General features: G+C 42.3%; 2 protein-coding genes across 4 annotated transcripts in view; one reads left to right on the forward strand and one right to left on the reverse strand.

Annotated features, from left to right (window-relative positions):
* The window catches only part of sik3 (SIK family kinase 3), a 28,581-nt gene extending 23,241 nt beyond the window's left edge, over nt 1-5,340 (reverse strand). Inside the window, exon 1 of the mRNA XM_070905543.1 lies at nt 5,050-5,340. Within this exon, the coding sequence (XP_070761644.1) occupies nt 5,050-5,340 (291 nt within the window). The remainder of the gene's footprint in view (nt 1-5,049) is intronic.
* A 2,735-nt stretch (nt 5,341-8,075) lies between these two features.
* Nucleotides 8,076-18,726, forward strand: sidt2 (SID1 transmembrane family, member 2). Of its 3 annotated transcripts, none has more exons than XM_070905603.1 (27): nt 8,076-8,361; nt 8,461-8,582; nt 9,863-10,027; nt 10,143-10,188; nt 10,735-10,836; nt 11,055-11,138; nt 11,240-11,405; nt 11,865-11,958; nt 12,243-12,298; nt 12,550-12,576; nt 13,427-13,465; nt 13,550-13,627; nt 13,763-13,825; nt 14,162-14,277; nt 14,410-14,483; nt 14,811-14,877; nt 15,000-15,073; nt 15,196-15,319; nt 15,591-15,708; nt 15,932-16,068; nt 16,208-16,316; nt 16,635-16,711; nt 17,007-17,053; nt 17,154-17,259; nt 17,363-17,473; nt 17,627-17,740; nt 17,935-18,726. In XM_070905603.1, exons 1-27 carry the CDS (start codon nt 8,113-8,115, stop codon nt 17,995-17,997), a joined length of 2,628 nt encoding a protein of 875 aa, XP_070761704.1. In that variant the 5' UTR covers nt 8,076-8,112; the 3' UTR covers nt 17,998-18,726. The 3 variants fall into 3 exon arrangements, with proteins under 3 accessions (XP_070761704.1, XP_070761706.1, XP_070761705.1); XM_070905605.1 differs by having other exon boundaries at nt 12,550-12,566; nt 13,423-13,465; XM_070905604.1 differs by lacking the exon at nt 13,763-13,825.
* Nucleotides 18,727-18,796: the final 70 nt, after the last annotated feature.

Below are 18,796 nucleotides of genomic sequence, written 5' to 3' on the forward strand. Positions count from 1 at the left end.
ACACACACACACACACACACACACACACACACACACACACACACACACACACACACACACACACACACACACACACACAAACAGTACTGGCATCAGTCTGGGGCAAAAACATAGGTGCTGATATGATGAGGAACACGATCATACTGATGAAGCCTACATTGCCCTCCCTCGTGTCATGGAACAGAGACACACACACACAGTCTGGACTGTGTTCTTCTTTTGACACAACTAAGAATGCAGCAGAAGACGACTAGAGGGCATGAAGATAAGTCAAGCAGAAACACAGCCTTTGTCATATTATTCACCCAAATGAAATCACATTTGAGTGTGCGAATGTGTGTCTTTGAGAAACATAGAGGGGATGCTGTATGTTAGAGAGCTTTGCGTGAGTGTGTGAGTGTGACTGGGGGAGTGAGTGAAATTGTTACACAGTACATTAGGCCTGTTACCTAACACTTGCCATCCTGCCTGCCCTTTTCCTCCTGCTCATCCTTCTCTTGCCTAAAAAACACTGGAGAGGAAGGGGGAGAAGACAGGAAGAAGAGGAAGGGGAAAAGGCCTGCTTCCCCACAGACGGACAGGTTGGGACATGCCACACAGTGCCATCTTTTACCAGTCTTGCTCACCTTCAAAGTGTAGTTGATCCTTAGTCCGGTCATACAAGGGCACTGGCCATACCTCCTTTGTCAAGTCAAGCTATTACAAGTACGCACACACACAAACATACAATGGCAGTCCCGCGCATTCACTGTATTTCAGTGGGCTTATCAAATACGACAAACACTCACATGGAAAAGATTGTGTTAAAATATCCACTCAAATGTAATACATTGCTGGCATACAGGTACATATAACGGTACATTACTGAAGACAAAAAGCAGCATATTCTGCAGAGAAAGCTGACACAATTAGTCAATTACGTGACTGACAGAACATTGAAATCTTGATAATCATTTTATCAATGTCGTCTATTATGATAGAAGAATGGCAAATTTCTGGTTACAGCTTAACATCGACTAAGATTAGAGTGTTTTTGTTGTTTCGTATTATTATGAAATGAATACTTTATACGTTTTTTTGCAATTGATCAGATAAAGTAAGAAAACCTAAGATAAGAGGCCAGTCAGGACCACAGATGTTTTATTATACCTGACTAGCAGCAATGGACAATTTCTAAAATTATCAAAGCTAGAATAATGATGAATGATTTCATTGTCTCAAATCAATTAATTGTGCATACAATGGCCGTAGAAAGGATGTGTAAATATGCCATCTGTTAAGGAAGGTGGCCAGGATTTGAAATATCATCGCAAGTAAATAGAAACACAAGGCCTCATTAATAACCTATCAAATTGCGGTGTGGGGCGGTCATTTGCATAACCTCGGCCACCAGGAAAATAATTCTTTCAACAACTTGGCTCTCTGTGCGTGATACCCAAGAAGCAACATGTGTATACATTAAACATTTCTTTACCAGCCTCTGTACAAGTAATTCAAGAAATTCAGGAGTGGTGGAGATAAACAACACTGGCTTTGACTAGATTACATTTAAGAATGGAAACAGACTTGGAATTCAAACTGCAACACCCAACAATTTTAGTAATCTCTTTATAATTAAAAATGTCAAACATTTGCTAGTTACAGCTGTGAGGATTTACTGTGTATCTCAGTTTCATATCATTAGAAATTAAATATATTTGTTTTGGTCAGACGATGAAATCTATTTGAAGATGTCACTTTGGGCTTTGGGAAGCTGTGATGTGCATTTGTGCCCTATTTTCTGATATTTTATACACTAAACAATTCATTGATTTGATTAAAAGAAAAAATAACCAACAGATTAATTGATAATAAAATCATATCATATAAATTGTTTAATAATATCTATCATTACTTCTTAATATTTATCATTGGCAACACTGTATTGTAATGCATGTATTCACCATGTCAAACAATATATTCTTTGCTAACTCAATTAGTTTAAATGTTTATGTGCTGACATTTTTCACACTGGCTGCACCTAAAATGACAGCTATTCCTGTATATTAATCTAGGCTGCAAAAATGGAAATCAAAGAGGACAAATTGGCTGTTGGTGCTGCTGCAATAACTGAAAACAAAATCCCAAATATCACAAGCAATATAATCGTTTGGTCATAGTCTATCAAGTCCCTAAATGTGTACAGCAGTAAGTGTTAGAGCTACACCTAAAACGAGTTGTTTAAAATGTCACCCAGAGCTAAAAGAAAATGTACGGCCCTTGTTGAAGTGTCATGACCAGCAATAAAGTTTATGGAGAGACTGAACATTGAAATCAACATTTATCAACACAGCAATCAAAGCGTGATCACTGTGTGAGAGTATCAAAACTCCTGATACACTGTGTGAGAGTATCAAAACTCCTGTTTTGACTTCCACTTCACTAGTTTGCCTTTGTCAAGAGGAGATGAACTTTCACTTTTGCAACATCCAGGTGCAGCACACTGACCGGCTCCACAAGAATTTGCAAAATACATGGTTGAAATGGTTGTGTGTATATTGGAGAAATAAACTAAACAAATTGCCTGTTGAATGTTCTATGTTTTACAAAACAACAGAGAGCAAATGAGGCATAGAAAGGGACCATCCCTTTCTGGGCTTCTAAGCTACCAAGTATAAATAACCAGGTCCTCTTCTGTGTGACTGCACTGCAGGATACCATCCAGCTCCATCTAACAACGGAGAGAGTTGTTAGGCTATTTTTGACGAGTAAGCATTTCTCGTTGGATCGTTATAAAACCTAGGCCATAAAACAGGGCTCCGAAGCGCATTTCATCTGATGACTGATCATCATATCCATATTCATGATATCCACAGGCATGTAAAAGCACACTCCTATTCTTCTGATATTCATGAACAACTGGGGGTGCTGAAACCCTGAGCTAGTTGATGAAAATCATGAGCTGACTGGTCTGTCTGTGACCACCATCAACAGACAACAGACAAGGCATCTCTTTCATTCTGTCAGTCCATGTTCCACTGTAATTTTGTCCTCTGTCTGTCTCTCATACTCGGTCAGACAGCCACACACACACACACACATACAGGCAAGCATAGGCTCACACACAAGGAGCTTCACAACCAGCTCATCAATCTCACACTATAATGTTGCTACTGTACTGTCTTTGTATTACTAAGACTGAAGACACTGCTCCCATACCTACTAGTCTGTAAATTACATTATAGTCATATCAACAGTTGAGGTGCTTAAAGAGAAGTCTGCAGTGTTGAAAAATACTACATGGCCATCACTGACCCCAGTTTATATTGGCCTCATGAAACTAAATGGAAGGTTCTCTGGGCTATGTGGCGCAAAGCACCCAAATGACTCGTGTCTGCCCGTCTGTGTGTATGTCAACAAGGGCATAGAGGTAAATCTGCACACTCAGCTGCCTTGACACACCTTTATTTGTTCCATCAGAATTACAGGCTCTTCACCAGGTAAAGAAAAAATTATATTGCGGGAGCTGTCTGTAAGTTTAGGCTTCATCTACCCCTATTTGTTGTGAGTGTTCAACCCCAGCATCCATCATAAGGGATGTGCATACTGATCACAATAGTCATATCATCAGAGGAAGGCTTTCTCATGTCACCGTATTGTAAGTATGGTCCTGAATAGAAACTTTCCAATAGGCTGGAAATCAAAGTGTTTCTTAGCAGAAATCTTACTGATGCTGCGGTTGTCAAATGCACCAACTGAGGCTTTCAGATTTGTTTTGGCCCTTTTGGGCTTACACTACCATGCCAGCCAAGAAGATACAGCCAACATATTGGGAGTGACAACAGACTGCTCACAGGCAAATAAAGCTTTGAAACATTGAGGAACCTGATCCAGTAGGTCAGCACAATAGAAAAACACTACTTGGAATAAACTATCCCTTCCTCTTGTAATGCCCCAAACTTTCCCTTCCTACCCTAAAAGGTCCAAGCCTTCTGTCTGTAACAAACACTAACAGATCCATTTATAAAAAAAATGCCTTGGTACAATGTTAAGTGTCATGACCAGAGTTATAGATTTGCAGCACAGGGCTGACTTGTTCTGTGTTTTGCATGAACATAATTTGTTGATAACAGTGTCTGCTAGTGAAGGTGTCAATCATCCAGTATACTGCTACCTGGTGCAAAAGCATCTGCGTACACTCAAAGTGTGCGGTGGCAGTTTTGAAACCACTAATTTTGCCATGTCAATGTTTTCTTGTTGAGGAGGATTCATGGAAATGTCATCTAGATATTAGCTGGGATATATAAATACCAAAAAACAGGTTACACTAAAGTGAAATACAGCTTTGACAAATTGGTTAAGTTACATCACCACAAATTCGTTGTATTTGACTAAAAAGATGTGAGAAACTTTCCTGGCGCAAAATGACAAAAGGAAAGTGGTTTGTTTATTTAAAATCGTTCTCTGTCAAGCTAGCGACTCTGCCATAGTCGGCTTTTCGTTGGTACTTTTACGTTGAATTTCATAGAGAGCTATCAATACTTGGGCAACATACACCTACCAACTTCGGAAGTTCATTGTTAATTTAAAGTTATCCAATAGCGTGCTGCAAACTTTTAACCTTGTGTGTTGGCATCTGTCTGAAAGATATCTGTATCTAGCCAAACAGCTAGCTAATTAGCTAGTAAGCTAAGCTAGCTACTACAGTCGGAACGTTCTGTGTCTCCTCTTTTTCATCTTCGTCAATACCCTTCTCTCCGTCCTCTGCGCTTTGCCACACATTAACCTCAGGCCTTTCTAGCTTTCCTTAAAAATACTACTAGTTAATATATGTGGAAACAGATTTATCTTGTGGTTAATGTGTTTGTGTCCAGTAGTTAGAGGTGATGCCCCGTGTCGAACGGACCCCCCCAACACCAAGCAGCGGTGTCACCAAAGCGGGCTGGCCGTTGTGTCTCCAGAGCCTGAAGGCCCCAGCGTCATCCTGAGTACATGGTCGAAAAGGCTTGAAATAAAACAATGACAACTTGTAATTGTTCACCTCTAACGCTTGGACATCAGTCGTCTTACCTTTGCTTTGGTAATGATGTGTGTGGCTAGTTTAACAACCGCGAAATTTCCCTTGCCGATGGTCCGCTCGATTTCGTAGTGGCCCACTCGGGCTGGGGGGGGCCTGGTGGCCGAAGTGTGGCCAGGATTGGTGATGCACCCAGTGGCCGTGCTGGTACGACTGGAGTGGCTGATCCCGGAGGATGGCTGGGCTCGGTTCTGGGAGCCCATGCCTGCGTGGGTCGGTCGGGCAGAGTGCGTAATCCCGGCCGCAGCGGACCCAGCAGCACCTCCGCTTGACACGGCCGCCATCTTCTCGCCTCTCTGCGGGAACAACAAGCAGCCTTGCGCAGCGCGCATCGCGGGCACGCCCCCGCCCTGCGTCATTTTACGTGGAACGCTCCTCCGCAGCGCCCTCTCTAGGTTGTAACCATGGTAACGATCAGCGTAACAAATGACTTCATCCACAGAAACGTATTGTGGTTGCCTTGGCGACAAAGAAGTGCGCATTATCACTCTGGTTCCCATGATTCAGTGATTCCTTGCAAACTGCTGCACTATGTATGATCAGGCTTTATGATGAGGATTTAAAGGTATACGCCGCTCTAACATTACAATGACATATTCAAATTATCAAGTTGAGGAAAACAGACATTCTCAAGCCACAATTTCACTCTATCATAGTGTTCAAATACACATAACTGACGTTATGACACATTTTCACAAAGGATCTGTTCATTCTGACGAGGTCCAGACAAACCACGGCCATTTATACTGTTCGTACACACTGTTTTATTTATACATTTTGATTGCTAATGTGTAGGCTAGTTCTTTTATTTTACATAAATATTTTTGACAGAAAATAATGGCAGTTTTTTCAAAAGCTTCCATGTAATGTCACTCAGTACCAAAAAGATTTACTACATTGGACACATAGGACATATGCTACCTCTTCTTAATGGATTTTAGTGCTTCTTCTATTTCATGACAATATTCTTATGGAAAATTCATGATTTTCTTTCAATAGCTTCCATGACCCCAAGACTCTGAACCTTTACCAACATGTATTACTGGACACATAGCACACACTTCTAGGCTACTACAACTGCAGTTCTACTACACAGGTGCAGTTGGAACTAAGAACATATTTTTTTCTCCTACAGCATTAAGCACATTTCAAAAAAGTACTTTATTTGCATATTACATATACATTTTCTTTTCTGGGCCTTTTCATATTGTGTGCTGTCCTTTGTCAGACACTGGGCATTGAAAGCATCTACCACAGTCACCTCTCTGGTCCTGTTAAAGTGAAAAACAGATTTATTTATTTATCTATATATAATTTTCATTATTTTGTATTAAAGTCGACGATCCAATATGAAGAGGTATGTACTGCTGTGTCCAGTCTAGTATGTGAAATACACATGCATAGTTGAAAACAACGACCAAAACCTAAAATCTATTATTTAAATTCAACAACATTGTTAATTTAATGATTTCATATCATGCTGCTGTTTATTCTGACCTGTTATGCAGAAATGCGTTAGAATAGGCTGTTTTGTAAGGGAGCTGTAGTATGTGGGGAAAATACAATTCTTCTATTCTTTTCTATGGTCGCGTCAAGAGGTTGTAGACAGCACCCCTCCATGGTAGAGAGGAGTTCCTGCATCCTGTTACTCAAAACTGGATTAGCAACTGAGCAGAGCAAAGCAAGGCTGCCCTGCGTCTCAACTCCAGGGGCCTAGAAAGAACCAGGTTCACTATAGGTCAATTTGTTTGAGGTGATTTGATTAACTGAAATGTTCTTTTGGTATGGGCACTATTAAATCAGCTGAACTGATATATCCCTAAAGACAGACCCTGCATTATATAAACTCTAGGCACTGGATTGTAGATTGGCACAGGATTGTAGATCTGCCCTGTGTTAAAATCTAGTTTTGAGGAGACGCATTCATATAATTCATAAATAAATTTGTGTTTAAACAGACCAATTGACATACAGAAAACCATGGGGTCAGGAAGTACTCGAGGACATAGGAGTACTGGTTGGTTTCTGGGGCTCTAAGCAAAATATAATAAAGTTGCCTTTTGTGCTCTGTACTTGAAGAGTACCTGGAGGCTAATACACAGAGAGAGAAGAGTCGATGGGGCCCAACAGCTTATTTTGCCCCAGGACCCCCTGGTAGACTGTTCCATGCTTTCAACCGATTAGTATTTTGTTATAAAGCGATAACAGACCTAACCAAAATCTGTGCCAATATGAAAATACTTTTATCTACTAAATGACCAGCAACTGATTTATACAGATAATATCCGCCACATGAACTACAAGGTACAACATCACATCAAATATATCATTCTGCACATTAATAATCATTTCCCTATTGATAAAAATCATTTCTACCCCAGGACTGTTCATTTGAATAGTAGAGGGCAGCGACGTGACGTCATGACGTCGCACTGGGTTTGTTTACTGTCTGAGCGTGGAGGGGGCGCTGTTGATACACATTTTTCACACTGTAAACACACCGAATCTCTTCACCCTCCGCACGAGAAGTCTTGTACAATGCTGCGGCGACGCCAATAAAGGCCTTGACAACCGCTCACATCGGACAGACTTGAAAAAACACTTGGTGCTGTTTTATTTTTGACACGGTCCGCGACGCTGGAACTGAACTCCGATATCAAAACATGGAGCTGGCCGACCAGCGTACGGACATACAACGCTAACGCTAGCACAGCTAGCTAGCAGCCTGCTAGATTTTGCGTTTCTGGTGAAGAGGAATTGAATGTCGCATCATCTTGTTGTCTTGAAACTTGCATCGCGGACATCACAGAGTTTGTTACGGATGTCAATAGGACGAGGACCGAGTCTTTAGCTAATGTAAACACCCCGCTGTCTCTTTAGCTTGTCAGTTAGCAGCTGTTGTTATTGTTGGTTATTGCTGGAAGTGGCACAGTTACGCGAGCCAGCTTGCTATCCGAGTGATTGTTGAATGGGGTGGAGTTTTCATTAGTATCGCCGCACCGGCTACAGTAACGTTAGGTATTAGTTTCCAGTTTAGGAAGACGGTGTCAGACAAAATGGTGTTAAGGAGTTGCTGGAAATCTCGACATAAAAACTACCCCGGACCTGCTCCTCGTTGGATCCGGTCAGGATTGGCAACCCTGCTCTGGTTATGTGTCACCCAGTTTGCTTGCAGCAGTGGGGCGGTGGGGGGGACCAAAAATGTGATTCAGAAGGATGCAGAGTTTGATGTCACCTATAATGACACGGTTACAAGTGAAAACCAGACCATCTATGCTTTCAATCACACTATCTCCAGGAATAAGGTGAGTTTTAATCGGCAGACTATTAGATTTGTTTTTCCACTTATTCACGTTGAGTAATATGGAGTGTAATATGATCTTTTTCCTTTTTGGGGGTTTCAGACGGAGGGAGTGCGCGTGTCTGTGGATGTGTTGTCGCAGGGTTTGGAGAGTCCTATCCTGTTTGTGGTACGGCAGAAGCAAGCTGTGCTGTCTTTTCAAGTCCCTCTCATACTAAGAGGCCTGTGAGTATGACCAGTTGGGAACTGGACTCATCCAGAAGTTATGATCTTATGTTTTCTTTCAAAATCAGCTGAAAAGAAACTCGTGTTGATTGTGTTTTGGTCCCTTGCTCCTTTGAGGTGTCTCATATTTTGCCACATACACTTTCCTAAATACATATGGAATTCAAATGGAATTTAATCTGCACACTTCTCCTTAGAGAATTAGACAGTAAAAGGAACAAGATAGGCACAAGTACAGATTTAGCTGTATGTCATGACATACTGTCACAATGCCTAAACTGACCAAATCAATTGAAAGTGGACTATAAGGCAAGTCTGAACAACACTGAGATCCAGGGTCAGATTTATTCCAGGAAGTGCTGCTTTTTAGGAATGTCTCTCATTTGGAGATGTAATAGTTGTATTTCGACATTTGCTAGTTGTTGATTTCTTTTCTGGATGGGTGTAAGCATTAAAGCCAGCTGTGGATGTACTTTGTGGGGAGGAAACAACCAAACTTACAGCCTTTACTATTATCTGGATTGGACCTCAGTGGTTGTGGGGCACGCAGCTTTTGTAACCTCACTTAAACAGGTGGAGCTTTATGACAGGTTAAAAGTTGAGCTGTTTATCAACCATTGGCCAACAGTCCATCTGTGATGTGATCGGAGTGGGAGTCTTTGTGGTTGTGCAACACCAGAATGACTTGGTCATAGTCTTGCATATGCAGTCATGTGGACCACATGTTGTAGCAGATCACTAATGAGCCTTGGACTTTCACTTCCCCCTCTGAAATCCACCAGGAGCCCAGCTTACTGTAAACGAGCTATCTCTGATTTATCTGATTTAGTCAGACTTTGTTTACTTCTGTTCTGCGGAGGTTCTGTCAAATCCTGTCTTTACAAGAATTCACTTCCATGTTTTGAGCTACGCCATTTGCATTTAGCAACATATGCTAGAGCTGTTTTTTCATTGATTTTGCTCAGAGAGGATTGACTATGCATTATCTAGTTAGGTCATCTGATTCTGAACCAGCAATCCTTGAGAATGTAGTATACTCCTATAACATTGAAGAACCTAATAGAATAATTTCCCTCCTTATCATGTAACAAGTCCATATTTTTGCTTTGATTTCTTTCTTCGTCTACATTACTCTGTGTCTGCCTATCCTATACAACGGAAAGGAGCTTTCAATAAATATAATAATACTACATATCATTTATTTTCTGTATGTATTACTAATGTAATTGCAAAATTACATTAACCTTTTGAATGGGAACTTGAGCACTCTTGTTCTTCAGCTACCAGAGGAAGTACCCTTACGATCATGTGGGCCGGACATTGTGCCAGCCTCCGACCCGGGCCGCGTCCGAGACCCAGTACTTCTTTGTGGACGTGTCCACCCTGTCCAGCCAGGGTACAAACTACCAGCTCAGGATCAGCCGCGTTGAAAGCTTCACCCTGCAGTGAGTGATATCTGATATAGTCACACAAACACACTGTGCAGAAGCTGCCTGAATTTGGTTTTGTGACAAGTAACTTTCTGGTATGTCTGACATGTTATTGTCGCCTTGATTACAGGACAGACAAGAAATTCAGCTTCACGGCGTCACCATCCCAACCTCAGGTATACACCTCGATATTGAGCTTTGTGTGTTTAGAAGCATGGCACTAAGTGCTCTTGTACAACAAGGAAGTTAAATAACAGCAATGTAAATAGAAGACAGGGTGAGAATAGGGATGGGGGTGGAGGACACAGATGATGGGAAGAATGAGAGAAGCTGAGGAAAAAGTGGAAGTGAAAACTGATGGTAAGAATGGAGTAAATTTCAGATATTACACAATAATTCAACATGCAGCGACATTGTTTTTTGTCATTTCTGCTTTTCAACTCATGACCTGTGTTTTCTTTTCGGCCTCTTGTAGCACCTCTCAGATAAACCTTGTAATCAATTGTGCATCAGTCGTGACGGTCACCCAGTACTTCAGTTTATCTACTTTTGTTTCATCATGTTGTGCTTTTTGTCGTGGAAATGATCACATCCTCCTACATACGTAAATTAGATAGTGATGAAAGATGGGAAACAGAAAAAAGGTTGATGTTTTCCAATCTGATCCCCTCTGCTTACTCCCTTCCTGACTTATCTTTTCTTTCCCTTGCCCTTTCTCTCAGTACTTCAAGTATGTCTTCCCTGATGGGATGGACACTGTGATCGTCAAGGTCAACTCAGACATGAACTTTCCCTGCTCCGTTATGTCCATCCAGGACATCCAGGTACAATTATTCCACCTCCCCATCCCCTCAAACCAGACAGTTGCTGTCCTCAAGTGGCCCCTGGTATTGTGGTCAGCCCGCAGTAACACTCTTGGGCCACATGAGGGCATAATTTAGTTCATTGTAACAGTGTCAGTTCATGGTGTTCTGAGAAGATTGAACTGAGATCTCTCTCTCTCTCTCTCTCTCTCTCTCTCTGTCTCTGTCTCTCTCTTCAGTGCCCTGTCTATGACCTTGACAACAATGTGGCCTTCATTGGGATGTACCAGACTATGACCAAAAAAGGCGCAATCACTGTGCAGGTAGTGTTTGACCACACAGTCACATACGTTGATACCGCCCACCCCATTACCACACCTGCAGAGTCATATCATGTCTTCTAATGTCTCTGTCTGTCATCTAGAGGAAAGATTTCCCCAGCAACAGTTTCTATGTGGTGGTAGTGGTAAAAACAGAGGACGAGGCATGCGGTGGTCCGCTGCGCTTCTACCCTCTCCGTCCTGATGAGCTGATCGACGCAGGCAACCGCAGCAAGGTCATTGATGTGATCGTCTCCCCTGCTATCAACTGTAAGTCACATGTTTACAAATATGAACAGTTTGGACTGAGGAATAACCCTTGTGGATTTGTTGTACACTGAAGAGCTTGCTCCAAATTGGACTTAAACTGTTAAAAAGCTAACATACCTATTCAGCTATCATCAGGTTCATGATTGTGTTGTTGCAGTAGAAGCTTCTTTGGTGAATGTCAGCAATATGAACCATGCAACTGTGGGGAAAGTAAGCATCTTTCCAGGTTCCCAAAAGTTATAGATAAAATTTATGTTCTCCAAAAGTGGGAAAAGTTGGACAGAGAACAAAGGTTTTTGTCTTTATGTAAGGTACGTACTGCATATTGTTTATGTCTCACCCAATTGTAAGCTGTAGTTAATGATGCTGTATCATTTCATTATGCAGTGCAGCCAAGGTCATGCAGTATTAGCATGTGAATAGGCTTACAGTAAATATATCTGTCTTCGCACTCCACAGCGGAGGTGTATGTGATGGGCATGCTGTTCTGTCTGGGCATCTTCCTCTCCTTCTACCTGCTCACCTTGCTGATGGCCTGTCTGGAAAACAAGCGGTAAAACTTTGCATTGCGATATTTGCACCTTTGACAATTTTATTAACCTTAATTGGTTTTTGTTTGGTTAAATATGGTTAAAGGCCAGAAAAAATGTTTAGTTTAAATGCTTTCTAAAAAAGAACAGTAGTTACAAGTTCACAATGTGAAAACTTGTATATATTATTGGTCCCACTTCAACTCAGGGGTTTGGAATGGAAGAATCTGGATTTATACAACTGCACCACAAGAAGAACTGAATACAAATGATTTTAATTTGCATGTTTTCCTCTCTGTTTCTGCAGAATGAAGAAGAGAGAGGTGTTTGAGAATCCAGCTGACATGTCGCCTGCTGAGACAGGTAACCCAGCAACTAGCTATGATGGACTGGCCCATTAGGGGCTCGTCAGAGGGTGTGTGGAGCATACCATTTTCTTAAAGTCATGAACCTGCACTGTAAAGTAGACGCCACAATGTATATTTAATGTTAAACTACCCTTAATATACTGTATAATAATCATTTAACTCTTAAGCTTTTTATGTGGAATATAACATGTCTGTGTGTACTGAATGTCTTTCACTCTCTCTCCCTCATGCTAATGATTGGTTCAGCCTCTCTGCTCGGGAAGAACGGAGATGGTATAGCGACACAGTTACTCCTATCTTGCACTTGTTGCCCTCTGCTCTCACCGTGTTGCTTGTCTGCAGATGCTCTGCATGCATTAGTTCACATGCTATCATATCTTTTGCCATATAGGCAGCATTCATAGACAGGAAGATAAAAAGATGTGATTGACTGTAGTGTAGTAACTCAATTGAGCTTGTGTGGCTTGCATCATAAACAGATACACAAGTACTTATTAGTAAAGTACTGTTACCATCCTGTTATTTTGCCGGTTTTGGTCCCAGTGGTGTCCTTGTACTTCTCCTCACAGTTAGACAGTTTGTTGTCTGAAGAAACACATAAGTATAATACATTATAGTCGGCAATGCTAACGACATGATAGATCAACAAAAGCATAAACTAGAAGTTGTTCCATGAAGAAATCCTGGAGATAATCATTGAGATAAACGTGTACACTGCTGATGTGGTTCTTCAGCTCAGGGCTGCCTCTCAGTGTGAGTCTGTATCTGTTCACTGCAGTGTTTGCTGACATGATTTTAAACCGCAGGACACAGTTTTAAACAATTCACTCTCACTGCAGCAGTCACCACTTTCCACAACAAATCAGCCTCTGCACTGCTCCGTACTCACAGTTTCACCCATTCACTAAAACTCAGGCAGTCTGAGCTGGCACCAGTTATCTAACTGGATCCCTGCATGTGTTCACCTGTCTGTGTCGCTGTACTAACAACTCAGCTGCAGTGGTGTTGTAGCGTTAAGATACTAATGAGTGTTGGTTGTAGTGGTGCTAGTTCATGTATGTGCATTTTGTTAACATATGCCCAGCTAGTTACTTTAAGTGTGTGTTTGTTTGCATCTCCCCAGGCAAGACTCCAGCCTCACCATATGAATATGGCTCCTTTGGTGAGTGTTGGACAGTTCTGGCTTCGGTTATGTCTTTGTTCGTGCAGGGATTTGAATTAAATAACCTTTAACCTTCTTCTCCAGCTGACAACGGCAGCACGCTCAGTTCAGAGGCCATCACTGACAGCGCCACATCAACTGACAACAACTATGGATACTTGGGTATGGCCAACATGGACACACACTTTTTTTTTCTTCTGGCCCAACACTGTCACTTTGCAGTATGTCTCCACAGCCTGGCGTGCTCTGAGCAGCTCTGGTCCCTCACTGGTTTTCTGTGTGTCTTTTGTTCATCAGGACAGGAGCCTTTCAAACGTCGCCCAATCCTCAATCACCTTCACCACATAGCCGTCCGCATCGGTGACACACTGCCGCATAATTGGCCTAATCAGTTCAGGGTTACGCCAAACCAATCAGCACTGTGTGAATCATACATCAATGAGACTTAGATGTTGATGCATGTGGCCAGATTCCCTAATCCGATGACATTCCAATATTTCTGTTGAATTTATTTGAAAATTACAAAGAAATTCTAAAAGGTGTGGTGTGTTTGAACACCTTTGCATCATTAAAGAAATTCTTTTCAATCCAGGCGTCCGTCTAATTGATCAGATTGTCCCTCCAGTGAATTAAAAGCATCTTTTCTTTATTCCGCCATGACCTCCTCCTCTCTCCTCTCTTCCCTCCCTCCTTCAGAGCGATCGTTGGAGAGCGTCGGGCGAAGCAGGCAGGAGTCTCTGAGCTCTGTGGAGGAGGATGACTACGACACGCTGGACGACATCGACTCAGACAAAAACATTGTCCGCACGAAGGTACGCCTTGTCTCTACATCTCAATACACATGACTCATTTTGATTTTTGTAAATGGCAAATCAGCTTGTAATGTAGCTCCTTGCTGTGGCCCATTGTACTTGATCAGTAATAATGTCCTCTCCTTGTTCCAGAAATTTCTCTGTGTGTCTGACCTGGCCCGCAAAGACAAGAGGATCCTCAGCAAGAAATACCAAATCTACTTCTGGTGAGGACACTGGTTACACCGAGACTGACAAATACCACGAAGAGTTGAATCAATTACAAAAATCAATACAAGAACAGGTCCCTTTATATCCCAGTCGAGATCAAATAGATCCACAGTTCATTAACCAGCTTATAGTCAATGACACTCTGTCACCATTTTGACATTATGTCATGAAATATAAAAAATGCTGAAATTATACACATGCTCTGCAATTGCCGCATCTACTAGAGCATCTACAGAGAGATGTGAAATAATGAAGCACGGCATCCTTTCAACAAACCTGTCATCGTGATTATGAACAAGTCTAATGATTCTTCTTCTCTCCAGGAACATTGCTACTATTGCCGTGTTTTATGCCCTGCCAGTCGTCCAGCTGGTCATCACCTATCAGACGGTACGCCGACGAGACTGTGATTTATGAGATATGATGTGAAAAGATAAGAAAAGAGTTATAAAATACATCAACACACTGATGTGCGCTGTAGATTGATGCTTAACTGACACTCTGTTCTTCAGGTCGTCAATGTGACAGGAAACCAGGACATCTGCTTCTACAACTTCCTGTGTGCCCACCCCCTGGGAGCTCTAAGGTGTGTGTCTGTGTCTGTTTAGGTGTCTGAATGTATCATTACAACCGCAGTATGGCTAACAGATCACTTACCTGTGTTTAAAGTAGTGTTAAGACTGAATGTTAACCTGTTGCCGTACACAGTGCGTTCAACAACATCCTCAGCAACCTCGGTTACGTGATGCTGGGACTCCTCTTCCTCCTTATCGTCCTCAAAAGAGACATCGTCCACAATCGAGCCCTGGTCCGCAACGATCTCAACGCGCTGGTAAAGACACATGCAAACAGACAGATGCGCAGTACGCACACCGTGAGACGAATTAGCTCACAAAAACAGTGGTTTCTGTGCTATGGCTTGTTACTGTTTAGACACTCTACTCTGTGATGTGCATAACAACACCTCTTTGCTCTTCGTAAGCCACAGCTTCAGGTAGCTTTTTGTATAAATAAATCAGAAATAGGAAGTATTGAAGAGAGGATACATGCACATCCAGGGATATACAGTACATTTATTAGTTCAACTTTCCTCTCAAACCCAGGAATGTGGCATCCCAAAGCACTTTGGCCTGTATTATGCCATGGGAACGGCTCTGATGATGGAGGGCTTGCTCAGTGCCTGCTACCACGTCTGTCCCAACTACACCAACTTCCAGTTTGGTAAGACAGCTTGCGTTAACTTCATGTGCCCTCTGTTGTGTTTGTTGTAGCAGAATCACTAGCTTGATGTGACATTTGCATCCTCCACTCAGCTTTCTGTTGTTTCATTGAGATGACATACAACATTGTTTAATAGAAACAGATTGTTGCCGACTCTATCATTTGTATTATTGAGAGAGTTGATGATGTTGTAATGTTGTAATGTTTCTGTTTTCCTTTGCAGACACGTCCTTCATGTACATGATCGCTGGACTGTGTATGTTGAAGTTGTATCAGAAGAGACACCCAGACATCAACGCAAGTGCTTACACTGCCTACGCCTGCCTGGCTGCAGTTATCTTCTTTTCCGTGCTGGGCGTGGTATGTATGCACACACACACACACACACACACACACACACACACACACACACACACACACACACACACACACACACGCCTTGGTGATGTTTAACACGCAAAAATGCACAAAATAGACCTTTATTCATGTCTGTTTGCAGGTATTTGGGAAAGGAAACACAGTCTTCTGGATTGTTTTCTCAGTGATCCACATTCTGGCCACTCTCCTCCTCAGCACACAGCTCTACTACATGGGCCGATGGAGACTGGGTAAGATCACAGCAAGGAACATGAAAACTCCTACTTTTAGCCTCTGGAATCGTAACGTTTTGATATTAGTGGTGGTTGATTTATTTAAACGTTCCCCCTCTGTTGTATTCAAGTGCATGCATCACTTTATAGAAATCATACATGGTCATTTTAGAGAAAAAGGAACATTTAAGACCGTGGTAACACCATTCTTTACACTAGCTGTGTATATTGTGCAGTGATGCTGTGCAGTGGCTTCATAACAATCAGTTATAATGTGTAGCAGCAACACGGTAGTTTCGATCAACTGCAGCTAACGTTCGTCTGTGTCTTTGTCAGACTCTGGGGTCCTGCGCAGGATGGTGTACATCGTCTACACAGACTCCATCAGACAGTGCAGTGGACCCATGTACATTGTGAGTAATAACCAGGAAGTGCTGTCATGGCGTGAAGAAACAAGAAATCATAGTATTTAAGAGTTTATTACGTTTATACGGAGAAAGTGGAGATGCAGTTACATCTTCAGATGTCACGGGAAAATACAAATATTGCCTTAAATTATTGTCTCTTTTTTTGGAGGGGGGGGCTTGGAGGTTATTGTTATCAGGCTAAAAGCAGAAATGTGTTGTGTAAAGAACATCTAGGTGTGTATAAGAATCACTGTGTCCTGTATTGACTGAATCATCTTCCCCCCCTCTGTCCGTCTGACAGGACCGCATGGTTCTGCTCGTAATGGGGAACATAGTCAACTGGTCTCTGTAAGTAAACGCCGTGTGTTTCTTCCACAGTGGAGACAATAAAACATGCTGACTGACTGGTGACATCATCTCTGTGTCTCTCCCTGCCCCCTCCCTGTAGAGCTGCCTACGGCCTCATAGAGAGACCCAATGACTTTGCCTCCTACCTGTTGGCCATCGCCATCTGCAACCTGCTGCTCTACTTTGCCTTTTACATCATTATGAAGGTGTGTGTTTATATGTTTGTTTAGATTTCTGAAACAGCAGAAATGTTTTGTATAATTAAAGCTATTTTTTCTTTTGTGTGTGTGTGTGTGTGTGTGTGTGTAGCTGCGGAGCGGCGAGAGAATCCAGTGTCTGCCGTTGGTGTGTATTCTCTTCACAGCCGTCGTGTGGGGCTTTGCACTGTATTTCTTCTTCCAGGGTCTCAGCACCTGGCAGGTCAGTAACTCACACTCGTATACAGACGAAGCATTAGCCTTACACACCTTTTGCCTTCCACCCAGCGAGAGTACATATTGGCTCTCAAACTACGTATTTCCTACATAATGTGGCATTAGTTTACTTTGTGTGTGTTTCTCTCTCCCGACTCAGAAAACACCAGCAGAGTCTCGTGAGCACAACAGGGACTGTATCTTGCTTTCGTTCTTTGACGACCACGACATCTGGCACTTCCTCTCCTCCATCGCCATGTTTGGATCCTTCCTGGTATGATCACGTTTGCTTTGTGTTGTTTTCAGTTCAGAACAATGAATGTGAATAACAGCCAGTACAGTAAATACCCGACAGCTGACAGCTCAAAATATATGTGACATTTTAAACTTAAATATATTGTTGACATTGGAATCTGCAGACAGGAAACTCTGTTGACAAACCCCCCCACTTCTTCCGTTCCCTCCTAGGTCCTCCTGACCATGGACGACGACCTTGACACCGTCCAGAGAGACAAGATCTTTGTCTTCTGAGATGAGCTCAGCTCTTCCTCTCTGCCTTATCGCTACCGTCTCTCTCCATTTGCGTCTCCGTCATGTTCTCAGAAAGCACAGCCAGTAGCCTGCCCCCCCTCCCCCTCCCCCAAAGGCTGTACAGATGGCACCTTTCTGCCTCTCACAGCCAATCAGCCAGTCAGGGAAGGGCACTAGCCCCCCCCCCCTCCACCTGCATGGACACAAATGTGCCAATGAAGAGCCGGATGGACGTGGAGCGATGCTGAAGTGTTTTGTCCTCTTGCTGCCATCATCAATATAACTGTTGTAATCGATGTTTACTTACTGCTGACATTGAAGATAATGTACACACTTGCTAAAAAAACTATCTGAATTAACTTATTTTATACTGTCCGCATTACAACGCATTTTGAAATTACTGTTTGTATGCTGTTTATATGCTGTGTGAGTGTTTGTACAGGTGTGAGTGTGTTTACAAACATAAATGTGAGAACATGAATTCTGTCCAGTCTGTCGGTGGCCTTTAATGTTCTAATCATGTTAGTCACATACTGTGCTCTGATTGGTCAGATCCTCTAACCGTCCTTCTCATAGGAGAATAATAATGATGATGATTGTATTTACTTCTCGACTGCCCTCAAGTCTGAATGCGAAGGGTTTTTTTTGCACTGTACTGTATGAAAAAACTGATTTTAATGTCAAACATTGCAATGAGCGGTTACTGAATAAAGGTGTCATTTTCAGAAACTTTTATTTTTTAATTTCTGCATGTTCTGACGGCGACTCCTACCTGAACATAATCTATGAACTTGAGCAA

This window comes from Enoplosus armatus, chromosome 5 (assembly GCF_043641665.1).
Source record: "Enoplosus armatus isolate fEnoArm2 chromosome 5, fEnoArm2.hap1, whole genome shotgun sequence".
NCBI classification, from domain to species: Eukaryota; Metazoa; Chordata; class Actinopteri; order Centrarchiformes; family Enoplosidae; genus Enoplosus; species Enoplosus armatus.

Coding starts and splice junctions, on each gene's coding strand:
- sidt2 (XM_070905603.1), top strand. CDS start 8,113: ATGGTGTTAAGGAGTTGCTGGAAATCTCGACATAAAAACTACCCCGGA. Junction 14,484..14,810: donor AAATACCAAATCTACTTCTG/GTGAGGACACTG, acceptor TCTTCTCTCCAG/GAACATTGCTACTATTGCCG. Junction 15,074..15,195: donor CACCCCCTGGGAGCTCTAAG/GTGTGTGTCTGT, acceptor TGCCGTACACAG/TGCGTTCAACAACATCCTCA.